This window comes from Brassica napus, unplaced genomic scaffold, assembly GCF_020379485.1.
Source record: "Brassica napus cultivar Da-Ae unplaced genomic scaffold, Da-Ae ScsIHWf_1764;HRSCAF=2396, whole genome shotgun sequence".
NCBI lineage: Eukaryota > Viridiplantae > Streptophyta > Magnoliopsida > Brassicales > Brassicaceae > Brassica > Brassica napus.
In genome coordinates, this window is record NW_026015182.1 from 354 (window position 1) to 15,000 (window position 14,647).

The following is a 14,647-nucleotide window of genomic DNA, read 5'->3' on the forward strand; positions in this document are numbered from 1 at the left end:
CCCATATAGGTTTGCCCGTTCTTTGTACATAAACCCTTGTGATGGTTTCGCGAAGTTTTAGTAGTTCTTCTTCCGCTTCCAAGATAACTTCTCCCGTTTGTGCCTCATAAAACGAACTAGCGGGTTGATGGATCATTACCCTGATGATATAATAGAAAAGCTTTTCTATTTCGCAGAATGAGGCGAGATAACCAAAAAAACAGAGAAATTTGAATAACCGTACAGGCTTTTTTGTGCGTTGCATACGGCTCTAGAATGGAATTTACGTTTTTGACCTTTCCTTTCGGCGAAAGAAAACAAAATATAGGTTCTATTATACGCGGATCCATAAATGATCCAATTACCATCCTTCTTTTTTGTTTGTAGGAGTTAAAAAAATACTATGATGGTTCCGTTGCTTTATATATCATTTTTTTTGATCCGTCTATGATTCAGCAATCCCAAAGTGTCTTTTTTTTTGTTTTTGTAAATAAGCTTCCGGTGTGAAAACAAAGTTTGTGACGCTGGGATGTGCCCGAATAGGGAAGATATCATTTTAAATACCCCTTTCTTATCCCATACTACTCTTTCAATATATAATCTAATTTTTTTAATCTAAAAATTTCATATCGAATTCGAAGTGCCATGCTATTATTACTTAACTAATTCATATTTCCGAGGGCGAAGGCATAGTATTTTTTCTCTAAAATAAAAAAACTCATTGGCGCCAAGCGTGAGGGAATGCTATACGTTTGGTAATTTCTCCTCCGACTAGGATAAAGGATGCTATTGAAGCGGCCAATCCCATGCATATTGTCTGTACATCGGGTCGCACAAATTGCATAGTATCATAAATAGCCATTCCAGATATTACCCATCCACCAGGAGAGTTTATAAACAAATAAAGATCTTTGGTATCCTTTTCTATACTGAGATATATCATAAGACTAATAAGTTGATTCGAGATTTCGGTATCAACCTCTTGGCCTAAAAAAACAATCTTTCTCGATAAAGTCGGTTGATTAGGATAAAATTTTATTCCTTAGGAGCCGTACAGGCACCTTTTGATGCATACGGTTCAACAAAAATTGTTAAAAAATCAATGTGTCGATTCCAACCCCCCCTTTTTTTTCAGAGAAGGCTTTTCTTTCTAACTTAATAAGGGAAGGGCTTGCTTCCCTTTTAAAAGTAAAAGAAAAAATAAATAAGTTTTGGCCCCTTTTATTTATTAGATATTATAATCCTAATAATAAAATAATAAAACGATTGATTAGGCCTGTCAGACTAACTTGATTCATTGATATTTTTTTTTCATCGAGATTCAGTTGAAATGGGGATGGTTTTTTCTTGTTCCTGAATGGGCTTCTTCCTTTTTTTATTCCGTTTTTTTAGGTTTATGCTCTACTCCGAGTAAAAGGAAAAATTTGCCCGATTTTGATTTGCACATATAGGACAAATGAACCAAATACCGCGTCTTTTTTTTTTTTACTACTCCTTCTTTTTTTTTCAATTCATTTCTTTCACATGTCTTCTGTCAAATAGTCAATAAATTTTTAATTATATTATTTTATTTGATCAACAGTTTTAGATCACCCTGTTTCAATTTTTTGTATTTTTTTTATTTTTTAATAGAATTTTTATCATAATTTTGATATCATATTCATATCATATTAAGTAGTAATTATAAAAATATTATATATTAATTATCAATTGGATTTTTGCTAAACGGAGCCTGGATACTTAATTTTATTAGTCCGATCACGTAAACCATAAAAAATTTTTGATAATCTAATATCAATCTAAATACTCCCTGCATTTAATTCTAATTTATTTTTTGCGCTTCGCGTTACAAATTTTTGATAATTCAATCAATCTTTTTGAGCGAAACAGAGGATATCTCGATCGAGGGAGAAAATGGGGAAATCCCATATAGCCCAATATATCTGACAAGTCGCACTATATGTCAACCCAAGATGTATCTCCTTCTCCAGGACTTCGAAAAGGTACTTTTGGAACGCCAATAGGCATGAAATGAAAAAAAAGAGAATGAAGTTCTCTATTTCACTTTGATGTGGAAACGTAAGACTGGGGTTTCATTTTTTTTTATCATATTATCCTTTTTTCCTACTTTATTAATATTAATCATATTTAAATTAATCATATTTAATACAGAAGTTGAATAAGCTAAAATAAAATATAAAATAAAAGTAAAGTAAGAGAGAATGAATAAAAATTAAAGGAAACTTTTTACGAACGGGCTTCTGAACAACAATAGCTATCTTGGTTCATATAACATAGGATTCACCCCCATTGCGTATTGGTACTTATCGGATATAGAATAGATCCGCTTCCCTTTTTTCCTATGAATCGAATTGTTCCATTATTACTAACAGAATAGAACAAATATTAATCCTTTCTCCGAAATAATTACCTAAAAAGGGGGGGTCCGTAACATAGTTTTTTCCAATGCAATAAAGTTACATAGTGTCTATTTTTCATTGATAAAGGGGTATTTCCATGGGTTTGCCTTGGTATCGTGTTCATACTGTTGTATTGAATGATCCCGGTCGTTTGCTTTCGGTTCATATAATGCATACTGCTCTGGTTGCTGGTTGGGCCGGTTCCATGGCTCTATATGAATTAGCTGTTTTTGATCCCTCCGACCCTGTTCTTGATCCAATGTGGAGACAAGGTATGTTCGTTATACCTTTCATGACTCGTTTAGGAATAACCAATTCATGGGGCGGTTGGAATATTACAGGAGGGACTATAACGAATCCGGGTCTTTGGAGTTACGAAGGGGTAGCCGCAGCACATATCGTGTTTTCTGGCTTGTGCTTCTTGGCAGCTATTTGGCATTGGGTATATTGGGATCTAGAAATTTTTTGTGATGAACGTACAGGAAAACCTTCTTTGGATTTGCCCAAGATTTTTGGAATTCATTTATTTCTTTCAGGAGTGGCTTGCTTTGGTTTTGGCGCATTTCATGTAACAGGATTATATGGTCCTGGAATATGGGTATCCGACCCTTATGGACTAACCGGAAAGGTCCAACCCGTAAATCCGGCGTGGGGCGTGGAGGGTTTTGACCCTTTTGTTCCGGGAGGAATAGCCTCTCATCATATTGCAGCAGGGACGTTGGGTATATTAGCGGGCTTATTCCATCTTAGTGTTCGTCCGCCTCAACGTCTATACAAAGGATTACGTATGGGAAATATTGAAACCGTCCTTTCCAGTAGTATTGCTGCTGTCTTTTTTGCAGCTTTTATTGTTGCTGGAACTATGTGGTATGGTTCTGCAACTACTCCCATCGAATTATTTGGTCCTACTCGTTATCAATGGGATCAGGGATACTTTCAACAAGAAATATATCGAAGAGTTAGTGCCGGACTAGCTGAAAATCAAAGTGTATCAGAAGCTTGGTCTAAAATTCCTGAAAAATTAGCTTTTTATGATTATATTGGTAATAATCCAGCAAAAGGGGGATTATTCCGAGCGGGTTCAATGGACAATGGGGATGGAATAGCTGTTGGATGGTTAGGACACCCCGTCTTTAGAAATAAAGAAGGGCGTGAACTTTTTGTACGCCGTATGCCTACTTTTTTTGAAACATTTCCGGTTGTTTTGGTAGACGGAGACGGAATTGTTAGAGCCGACGTCCCGTTTAGAAGGGCAGAATCTAAATATAGTGTCGAACAAGTAGGTGTAACTGTTGAGTTTTATGGTGGTGAACTCAATGGAGTAAGTTATAGTGATCCCGCAACTGTGAAAAAATATGCTAGACGGGCTCAATTGGGTGAGATTTTTGAATTAGATCGTGCTACTTTGAAATCCGATGGTGTTTTTCGTAGCAGTCCAAGAGGTTGGTTTACTTTTGGGCATGCTTCGTTTGCTCTACTTTTCTTCTTTGGACACATTTGGCATGGTTCTAGAACCCTCTTCAGAGATGTTTTTGCTGGTATTGATCCAGATTTGGATGCTCAGGTGGAATTTGGGGCATTCCAAAAACTTGGAGATCCAACTACAAAAAGACAAGCAGTCTGATGCAACATTGCTTTTTTCTTTTAGTTTCTGTTTGCGATTTTTTTGATTTCATTTAATAGGTAGGGTACTGTAGGAATCTTGATTTAAATCGCTGCCGTTTCTTTGACTCTTTTTTGTTCTTTATCCGGAGGTATACTCCTTCAGTAAACATAAACAAAACAGGTATGAAAGCTATAATTGTAAACCACGATCAAATTTATGGAAGCATTGGTTTATACATTTCTCTTAGTATCGACTTTAGGGATCATTTTTTTCGCTATTTTTTTTCGGGAACCGCCTACAATTTCAACTAAAAAATGAAATAATTTTTCATTCTCTTCATTGACGTAATCAGCCTCCAACTATTTGGAGGCTGATTACGTCAACTAGTCCCCGTGTTCCTCGAATGGATCTCTTAGTTGTTGAGAGGGTTGCCCAAAGGCAGTATATAGAGCATACCCAGTAAAACTTACAAGTAACCCAGATATAAAGATGGCGACTAGAGTTGCTGTTTCCATTATTATATAATTGAAAGACCACAATGGATCTATGCTAAGATCGTTTATTTACAACGGAATGGTATACAAAGTCAACAGATCGTAATGAATACAAAATAAGATTTATGGCTACACAAACTGTTGAAGATAGTTCTAGATCTGGTCCAAGAAGCACTACTGTAGGGAAGTTATTGAAACCGTTGAATTCTGAATATGGTAAAGTAGCTCCTGGATGGGGAACGACCCCTTTGATGGGTGTTGCAATGGCACTATTTGCGGTATTCCTATCTATTATTTTGGAGATTTATAATTCCTCTGTTCTACTGGATGGAATTTCAATGAATTAGACTGAGAAGAATCTTGAAGTGCTAGCTTTTTGTTCGATACAAAAAAGTAAAGTATGTAGGTCTAAAATTTTGCACCTATTCTCCTTTGGTAGTTCGACCGCGAAATTTTTTTCTGCATTGTATATTTCCGGAATATGAGTGTGTGACTTGTTAGAATTGACCCTATGGATAGTACAGAGAAGGGGGTCTGTCATCTTTATCAAGATGGTTTTATTTCGTCGGATATTCATTCGAGTATCTGGAGCACGAAATAGATCAAATAGATCACAAAGTTTTCGAACTATGATTCATACTTAATACTTAGACCTCGTAGCCGGACTTCTTTCCGTTCTATCTTATAAATTTTCATAAATCAATTTTTTTCTGCTTTTAAACTCTTATTTAGATCAAAGGACAAACGCTTCTTTGTATTTTATGTTTTTAATCATTATAGCTCTTTTTTTTTTTATTGAATAAGTGATGATCCAATGGTTCTCACTCAGTGAACTTTGGACTTTGAAGGTTTCATTGAATTATCGTGGTTTTCGTATGAATCTGAGGTTTCAATTAATAAGTAGGGTCTTAACAAGAAAATTCCTATCAATAATAAAGAAAACAAGAAGAAATCCGTATTCCCATTCCATACAAATACCAACTAAAAAAGACAATAACGGTAGGTAATCTAGAAGATTCAAGAGGCCTGTAACGATCAACACAACATAAAGACGTATGAGCTGACTTGAGTTTTTGGCATTTAACCACAAAGAAGAGCTTTCGCATTTTGACTCTTAAATAATATTGAATGAGAGAGAAGTTTAAAACTTTATATTCCATATCCGTTTCAATCAGTATTTGGGTCTTTTTTTGTTTGAGCTGTACGAGATGAAATTCTCATATACAGTTCTTGGAGGGGGAGGAACCTTGGTTTACCTATCTCAATAAAGTTTATGATTGGTTCGAAGAACGTCTTGAGATTCAAGCGATTGCAGACGATATAACTAGTAAATATGTTCCTCCGCATGTCAACATATTTTATTGTCTAGGAGGAATTACCCTTACTTGTTTTTTAGTACAAGTAGCTACGGGATTTGCTATGACTTTTTATTACCGTCCAACTGTTACTGAGGCTTTTGCTTCTGTTCAATATATAATGACTGAAGCTAACTTTGGTTGGTTAATCCGATCAGTTCATCGATGGTCGGCAAGTATGATGGTCCTAATGATGATCCTGCACGTATTTCGTGTATACCTCACCGGTGGTTTTAAAAAACCTCGCGAATTAACTTGGGTTACTGGTGTGGTTCTGGGTGTATTGACCGCATCTTTTGGTGTAACAGGTTATTCTTTACCTTGGGATCAAATTGGCTATTGGGCAGTCAAAATTGTAACAGGTGTACCTGACGCTATTCCGGTAATAGGATCGCCTCTTGTAGAATTATTACGCGGAAGTGCTAGTGTTGGACAATCCACTTTGACTCGTTTTTATAGTTTACACACTTTTGTATTACCTCTTCTTACGGCTGTATTTATGTTAATGCATTTCTTAATGATACGTAAGCAAGGTATTTCTGGTCCCTTATAAATAATATAGATTCTAGATATTTTTAATTACTAATTTATCTTATTACTTGGTGAAGGAACAATCGTATTTTATTGCTATAAATATGGATTATTAAAAAAATAAGACATGTATTTGGATATTTCCCTTCAACTCCACAATATTGTATTATTTTTTTGACATAAAAAGTTGAAGGGAATTCTATGAAGAGAAAATGGATTATGGGAGTGTGTGACTTGAACTATTGATCGGGCCGTGCAGAAATATGACTTTATCTGCTACATTGGAATTCACAACCAAATGTGTCTTTGTTCCAACCACTGTGTAAGCCCCATACAGGGGATAGGCTGGTTCACTTGAAGAGAATCTTTTCTATGATCATAATACCCGACGATGTCGTGGATGAGTGGGCTCCGTAAAATCCAAAAATCCAGGAGATTAAGGGATGGAACATAATCAGGATTATGTTTTTAGCTATTTTTTACTAAAAAAGAGCTAAAAAAATAAAAAATTAATAGTATGTAAATGCATTCATTTCCTCTGCATCGACTCGATTTCTGATACTATCGGAGTGAATACAGGATCTAATGAAGAGTAGAGGGTAGACTTCATTAGTAACAAGTAAATCCTTTGTATTTGAAAAATCTCGATATAATTTTTGAGATTAAGGATTAATTGATAAGGTATGAGACGATCCAGAAAGCACTTAATCATGATCAACTTTTAAGCTTACGTGGGTGTTGAGCATTTACCTGTAAGAATGGAATTTATGGTAATCTTTAGTTGCAATAACTTTGGAATCGGATAATTCTTTTTTTACATATTAAATACTTGTGGATAACATATATATTTTTTGTATGTATTAATTTAGTTTGGTTAATTCTTGCTCGAGCCGGATGATGAAAAATTATCATGTCCGGTTCCCTCGGGGGATGGATCCATAAGAATTCACCTATCCCAATAACAAAAAAACCAGATTTGAATGATCCTGTATTACGAGCTAAATTAGCTAAAGGTATGGGTCATAATTATTACGGAGAGCCCGCATGGCCCAATGATCTTTTATATATTTTTCCAGTAGTCATTCTTGGTACCATTGCCTGTAACGTAGGCTTAGCGGTTTTAGAACCATCAATGATTGGTGAACCTGCGGATCCTTTTGCAACTCCTTTGGAAATATTACCTGAATGGTATTTCTTTCCTGTATTTCAAATACTTCGTACAGTGCCTAACAAATTATTGGGTGTTCTTTTAATGGCTTCAGTACCGGCGGGATTATTAACCGTACCCTTTTTGGAAAATGTTAATAAGTTCCAAAATCCATTTCGTCGTCCAGTCGCGACAACCGTCTTTTTGATTGGCACCGTGGTGGCCCTGTGGTTAGGTATTGGAGCAACATTACCAATTGATAAATCTCTAACTTTAGGTCTTTTTTAATTAAATTTATTCAATTGTAAAATAAAAGGCGTGGGTATCTAGGGAGTAGTCATTTCAAAATGAATTCTCCCTAGATACATATCTAAATTAATTTTATTAAGTAAAATAGGTTTGACTGGAAAATCGAAATTACGTTGAAGGTTTAAAATCCATTTCAATTTTAAATTGACTTTTTAGTCAAATTTTTTTTAATGCTTTTTTTATTTTTTTTCTAAAATGTCTAATATCTTTTTTACATCTTCTATGTGAAAATGTTCCATTTTGATAAGGTCTTCTTGACTGTTATTCAAAAGATCCAATAATGTATGTATATTGGACTTTTTGAGACAATTATAGATTCTGGGAGGCAATTCTAATTGGTCAATAAAAATATATTGAAACGCTAGTTCTTTTTTTTTTTTCTTAGGTTAACTAATCTATTATGAAAAGGAAAAAGGGGTAAAGTAACTTGATGTTGATTGTTCTCTAAATAGAACGTTTCTTCTTCTACATGTAGAAAAGGAATAAATAAATTAATCAAATTCCGGGAGGCTTCATGAAGTGCTTCTTTAGGAGTTAAACTTCCATTTGTCCATATTTCTAGAAAAAGAATCTCTTGTTTTTCATTCCCATTCCCATAAGAATGAATACTATGATTCGCATTTTGAACAGGCATGAATACAGCATCTATAGGATAACTTCGGTCTTCAAAGTTATTTGACATTTTTAAACTATATCCGCGATTCCTCTCGATTTTTAATCCAATACACAAATTTATTGGTTCCGTTAAGGTAGCTATATGCTGTGTATTATCAACGATTTCCACAGAGGGCGGTAAAACTATGTCTCGAGCAGTTATATATCCGGGACCTTGGACACAAATAAGCGCGTTGCGCGTTCCATATAGATTACTTTTTAATACAATCTCGTTCAAATTCATTAAAATTTCATGTACTGATTCTTGAATACCGACTATGTTAGAATAGTCATGTGGTATGTTCTCAGATTTTGCACGTGTAATACATGTTCCTTCTATTTCGCCAAGTAAAGCTCTTCGCATCGCAATGCCTATTGTGTCGGCTTGACCTTTCATAAGTGGAGACAGAATAAAGCGTCCATAATAAAGACGCTTACTGTCTCTTCTTGATTCAACACACTTCCACTGTAGTGTCCGAGTAGATACTTTGACTTTCTCTCGAACCATAGTAATTTTATTTGATCAGATCATTGAATCATTTATTTCTCTTGAAACCCTTTCAGCCTTTATTTAGTTCTATACACGTCGTTTTTTAGGGGGTCTACAACCATTATGTGGCATAGGGGTTACATCTCGTACGAAACTTAAAAGTATACCGCTTCTACGAATAGCTCGTAATGCTGCATCTCTTCCTAGTCCAGGGCCTTTTATCCTTACTTCAGCTCGTTGCATACCTTGATCCACTACTGCTCGAATAGCATTTCCTGCTGCGGTTTGAGCAGCAAAAGGTGTTCCTCTTCTTGTACCCCTGAATCCACAAGTACCCGCGGAGGACCAAGAAATCACCCGACCCCGTACATCTGTAACGGTCACAATGGTATTGTTGAAACTTGCTTGAACATGAATAACTCCCTTTGGTATTCTACGTACATTTTTACGTGAACCACTACGGGTATTTTTACGTGAACCAATTCTTAATATAGGTTTTGCCATATTTTTTCATTTCACAAGAAATATATGGATATATCCATTTCATGTCAAAACGGACCTTTTTTTTACTAGCTCCTTGGAAGTGCCTTTTCCTTTAGTAAGATTATCCTTGTCTTTGTTTATGCCTCGGGTTGGAACAAATTACTATAATTCGTCCCCTCCTACGGATTAGCCGACACTTTTCACAAATTTTACGAACGGAAGCCCTTATTTTCATAGTTGTTATTCCTTAATTCTCTTAATATACTTATTGTTGGACGAAAAAAAGGTTTCTTGATATTTTTGAATCTTGAATTGTATCTTCGTGAAAGGAATGTTGAATTTCAAAAAACCACTGACTTATTTGAATCCTTGTTATGGAGTCTAGAAAGTGGCTGTTCCCCGATTAACTTAATACCTAAGAACTTACTAAAATTTTTACCCCCCTTTTTCTCCTATAGGTATACCTATACAAAAATATGTCGAATCCTTTCAGAAGCATGACCTAAAATAAAAAAAATCTTTAGTATCTAAACAAAATCGAACCATACCGTTCGGAAGTGATTCATAAAGAAAACTTTCATTAATTCATTTTTTTCTTTAATTTCATTCGGGGTAAAAAATTCTAAACTTTTTTAGCAGGGGTGGTATTACACAACCCCCCCCCCTTTTTTTTCACAAATGCTAAGTTCCGGATATCCAATTTTGATATTAGAAGGATTACCATATATAACACAAAATTTCTCCGCCGATTCTTTTTAGTCGAGCTTCTCGATCTGTCATTATACCTTGAGAAGTTGAAAGGATTACAATTCCTATTCCGCCTAAAATTCGTGGAATTCGTTGAGAGTTAGAATAGATTCGTAGACCCGGTCGGCTTATTCTCTTTAAATTTAAAATCGTTTTATAGGATTCTTTCTTATTTCGTCTATGTCTTAGGGTTAAAATCAAAAAATATTGATTGTTTTCGCGATGTTTCCTTACGTTTTCGATAAAACCCTCTCGTAAAAGTATTTTAACAATGCTTTCGGTGATGTTAGTCGATCCTATCCGAACTGTTCCTTTTCTATTCATGTCAGCATTTCGTATAGAGGTTATTATATCAGCAATAGTGTCTTTCCCCATGATAAGTTAAAATTCCTTAATTGTTCTATAATTTTGATATAATCAACATGTTATTTTTCTTTTATTTATATAAAAATAGAGACGAATTATATATTAATATATGAATTCAATTATTAATATATAAAATTATTAAGGGTATATGCGTGATACACAATCTATTAATTATAATTAATTTGATTTCAATACCATTTTTTTAATCCTATCCTATATTAACTATCGATATTTAGGTCTTATAATACTTCAGGAGCTAATGAAACTATTTTAGTAAAGTTTAATTGTCTCAATTCCCGTGGGATCGCCCCAAAAACGCGAGTTCCTTTTGGATTTCCTTCTTGATCAATGACAACTGCGGCATTGTCGTCATATCGTATTATCGTCCCATTCTTACGTTTGAGTTCTTTACAAGTACGTACAATTACAGCTCTGACCACTTCTGATCTTTCTAGAGTAGTATTTGGGATTGCTTCCTTGATTACAGCAACAATAACGTCACCAATATGAGCATAGCGGCGATTACTAGCTCCTATTATTCGAATACACATCAATTTTCGAGCCCCGCTGTTGTCTGCTACATTCAAATAGGTTTGTGGTTGAATCATATTTTTGTATCTCTTCTTTTAGTGCAAAGGACGAAGTAAAAAAAATATTGTTTGTCAAAAAAAACTTAGAATCTTTTTATCCTTAAATGTTATTTAGCTTTTTCATTCTATATTCCTATTCAGAAATAATGAATTGGGTTTTTATAGGCATTTTTGATGCCGCGATTGAAATAGCTTTTCTGGCTATATTTTCTGGTACACCACCCATTTCATAAAGGATTTTACCTGGTTTAACCACAGCTACCCAGTACTCTGGGGATCCTTTCCCAGAACCCATACGCGTTTCCGCGGGTCTTACTGTAACTGGCTTGTCTGGAAATATACGTACCCAAATTTTTCCACCACGTCGTATATTTCGTGTCATTGCTCGTCGCCCTGCTTCTATTTGTCTAGATGTAATCCAAGCGGGTTCAAGTGTTTGAAGAGCATATCTGCCAAAACAAATACGATTCCCACGAGAGGATATTCCTTTTAGTCTTCCTCGATGTTGTTTACGAAATTTGGTTCTTTTTGGGTTATAGTTGATGGGTTTTTTCTAAATGAGAAATTCCATCTCTACTGCAGAACTGGACGTGAGAGTTTCTTCTCATCCAGCTCCTCGCGAATAAAAGGATTAATTAAGATATAGATGTAGTTAATGATTAATCCTATTAATCATGGTATTTTTTTTTTATTTCATCTTATCTCTTCTAAATTTGTGTATGTCTTTTTTGAAATAGAATCAAAGATCAATTTTATTTCGATTTATTTAAAAATAACGTAATATCATCATTACAAATGTAATTTTTATTAGAGTTAGAATATTATAACAAATCCTTATTTTTTTTTCATTGTTTTTTTCATCTTTTATTACTGTTTTTATTTGAAAAAAAAAAACCAATTTTTCGCCGGCGAATATTTACTCTTTCAATATCTATTTAAGTTTGCTGTTTATCCCCCGAGGTCTCAGAATCAAAATCAGAATAGATAATAAAGTTTCTGGTTTATTCCGCCATCCTGTCCAATGAATTACTAAGATTTCTTGTTCACTAGAATCCTATATATTCATGGGTTCCGTCGTTCCCATCGCTTCTTGATTAATCATTAGGCCTGAATTCTACAATGGAGCTTTTACATGAAATTTTGAATTTCTTTTTTTTTTGAGGCAATTTTCTCAGTTTTGATTGTCTCAAGGCTCTTAATTTTTGTTTTCGGAACAGATTTATCTAATTATTATTATTTATCTAATTATTATGAATGAATCTGTATTGATGCTTTATTACATTGCTTTTCTTACAGTGACCTCATAGATTTTCCAAATTGGAATCATATATCATTAATATTCAATTTTTTCGCTCTTTCTTTCATCCTTCCATTTATCCGCATACTTTTTGATTACCTTTCATAACTTAATAATCATCTTTCTTTATTCTTTTTTTTTAGTCAGTTGCTCCAATGATATGATCAGCCTATCATATCTTGACTAATTTTTTGGATCCAGATAATGCGAAGCAATGAGTTGCTTAGGTTATTTATTAATGCTGTAGTTATTAGTTGGTAAGTTCTTTTTTTTTTTTATCGTAATCTAACCCTAAACCAACGAGTCACACACTAAGCATAGCAATTATATCAAAGGAGTTTTGATGGAAATGTTTATTCAACCTTATAGAATTGCTTATTTTTTTTTCTTAAACATAAAAAAGAAGACTACAAGTTTTTATTTTTATTTCTTTATAGTGTTATACTACATAGTTTTCGTTTTTTATCATTGGATAAAATGTAAAGACAAATAAAGTTTTTTTATTCTTCGTCTACGAATATCCAAATTTTTATTCCTAAAACCCCATAAATAGTTCGAACTGTATAGGAACAATAATCAATTTTAGCTTCAATTGTTTGTAAAGGAACTCTGCCTTCTCTGATCCATTCAACACGTGCAATTTCTTTTCCGTCGATACGTCCTGCAATTTGTACTTGAATTCCTTTTGTATTCGCCTGTTCAGTTAATTCAATAGCTTTTTTCATTGCTTTTCGAAAAGAAACGCGATTTTTTAATTGGCCAGCTATAAATTCTGCAAGAATATTAGGATGCCCATACGGATTGGAAATTCGGGTAATAGCAATGTTGAGTTTTCTATTGACACAATTAAGTTCTTTTTGAACATTCATCTGTAATTCTTCGATTCTTCGGGGTTTATCTTCAATTAATAATTTAGGAAATCCCATATAGATTATGATCTGAATGAGATCGATTCTTTTTTGAATTTCGATACGTGCAATTCCCTCCATACCAGAGGATATTCTTATATTTTTTTGGACATAATTTTTAATACAGTCTCGTATTTTTTTATCTTCTTCTAAACCTTCAGAATACTTTTTTGGTTGTGCAAACCAAATAGAATGATGACTTTGGGTTGTACCAAGTCTGAAACCAAGTGGATTTATTTTTTGTCCCATGGGCCTCCACTACTATATGTATCGTAACATGTTAGATTTATGTTTTCATTGCTGCATCCAGGTTTTTTTAAATACATTAAATATTCTTCATATTGTTGATATAAGGATATATCTTCCAATACGATAGTTATATGACAAGTGGATCTTTTTATTGGGTAACTCCGTCCTCGTGCCCGAGGTTTTAATTTTTTCACCGTATTTCCTTGATTCACTTCAGCTTTACTAATGACTAAATTGGTTTCTTTGAAACCCTTATTATGACTAGCATTTGCTGCTGCAGAATAAACTAATTTAAAAATGGGATAACATCCTCGATACGGCATAAGTTCTAATATCATAAGTGCTTCTTCGTAGGAACGTCCACGGATCTGATCAATAACTCTCCGTGCTTTGTGGGCAGACATAGATATATATTGCCCTAAAGCATATACGGAAGTATATGATTTCTTCTTTTTCTTCTTTATCATAAGGTTTACCTCTCACTAAAAAAAAAATTATATTCATTATTCATTTTTTTGAATTCATTTAATTAACGACGAGATCTATTATCATTTTTCGCGTGTCCTCTAAAATTTATAGTAGGTGAAAATTCTCCCAATTTATGTCCTACCATAAGGTCGATTATATAAACGGGTAAGTGTTCCCTTCCATTATGTATAGCGATAGTATGGCCAATCATTGTGGGTATAATAGTAGATGCCCGGGACCAAGTTATTATGATTTCTTTTTCCGCCTTTGTATTAAGCTTCTCTATTTTTCTTAATAAATGCTTTGCTACAAAAGGATTTTTTTTTAGTGAACGTGTCACAGTTAATTAACTCCTATTTTTTTTAAGACGAAGAAAGAAATTCGATTTTCTCTCCTATTTACTACGGCGACGAAGAATCAAAGTCTCACTATATTTTTTCCTTTTTCTAGTTCTTCTTCCAAGCGCAGGATAACCCCAGGGGGTTACGGGTTTTTTTCTACCAATTGGAGCCCTCCCTTCACCACCTCCATGGGGGTGGTCGACAGGGTTCATA

General features: G+C 34.2%; 2 protein-coding genes across 2 annotated transcripts in view; both read left to right on the forward strand.

Annotated features, from left to right (window-relative positions):
- Positions 1-231: 231 nt before the first annotated feature.
- Positions 232-6,612, forward strand: LOC125598851 (photosystem II CP47 reaction center protein). Its single transcript, XM_048772589.1, has 2 exons — positions 232-4,986; positions 5,766-6,612. The coding sequence occupies exon 1, from the start codon at positions 2,497-2,499 to the stop codon at positions 4,021-4,023; it is 1,527 nt and encodes a 508-aa protein (XP_048628546.1). The 5' UTR covers positions 232-2,496; the 3' UTR covers positions 4,024-4,986; positions 5,766-6,612.
- Positions 6,613-8,248: 1,636 nt separating this feature from the next.
- Positions 8,249-14,647, forward strand: part of LOC125598850 (protein Ycf2-like) — a 14,512-nt gene continuing 8,113 nt past the window's right edge. Inside the window, exon 1 of the mRNA XM_048772588.1 lies at positions 8,249-14,647. This exon is cut by the window's right edge and continues 8,113 nt beyond it. The gene's annotated coding sequence lies outside the window, so the exon portion shown is untranslated.

Bases quoted from the DNA above. Each gene is read 5' to 3' on its own strand.
- LOC125598851 (XM_048772589.1), top strand. From the start codon at position 2,497: ATGGGTTTGCCTTGGTATCGTGTTCATACTGTTGTATTGAATGATCCC.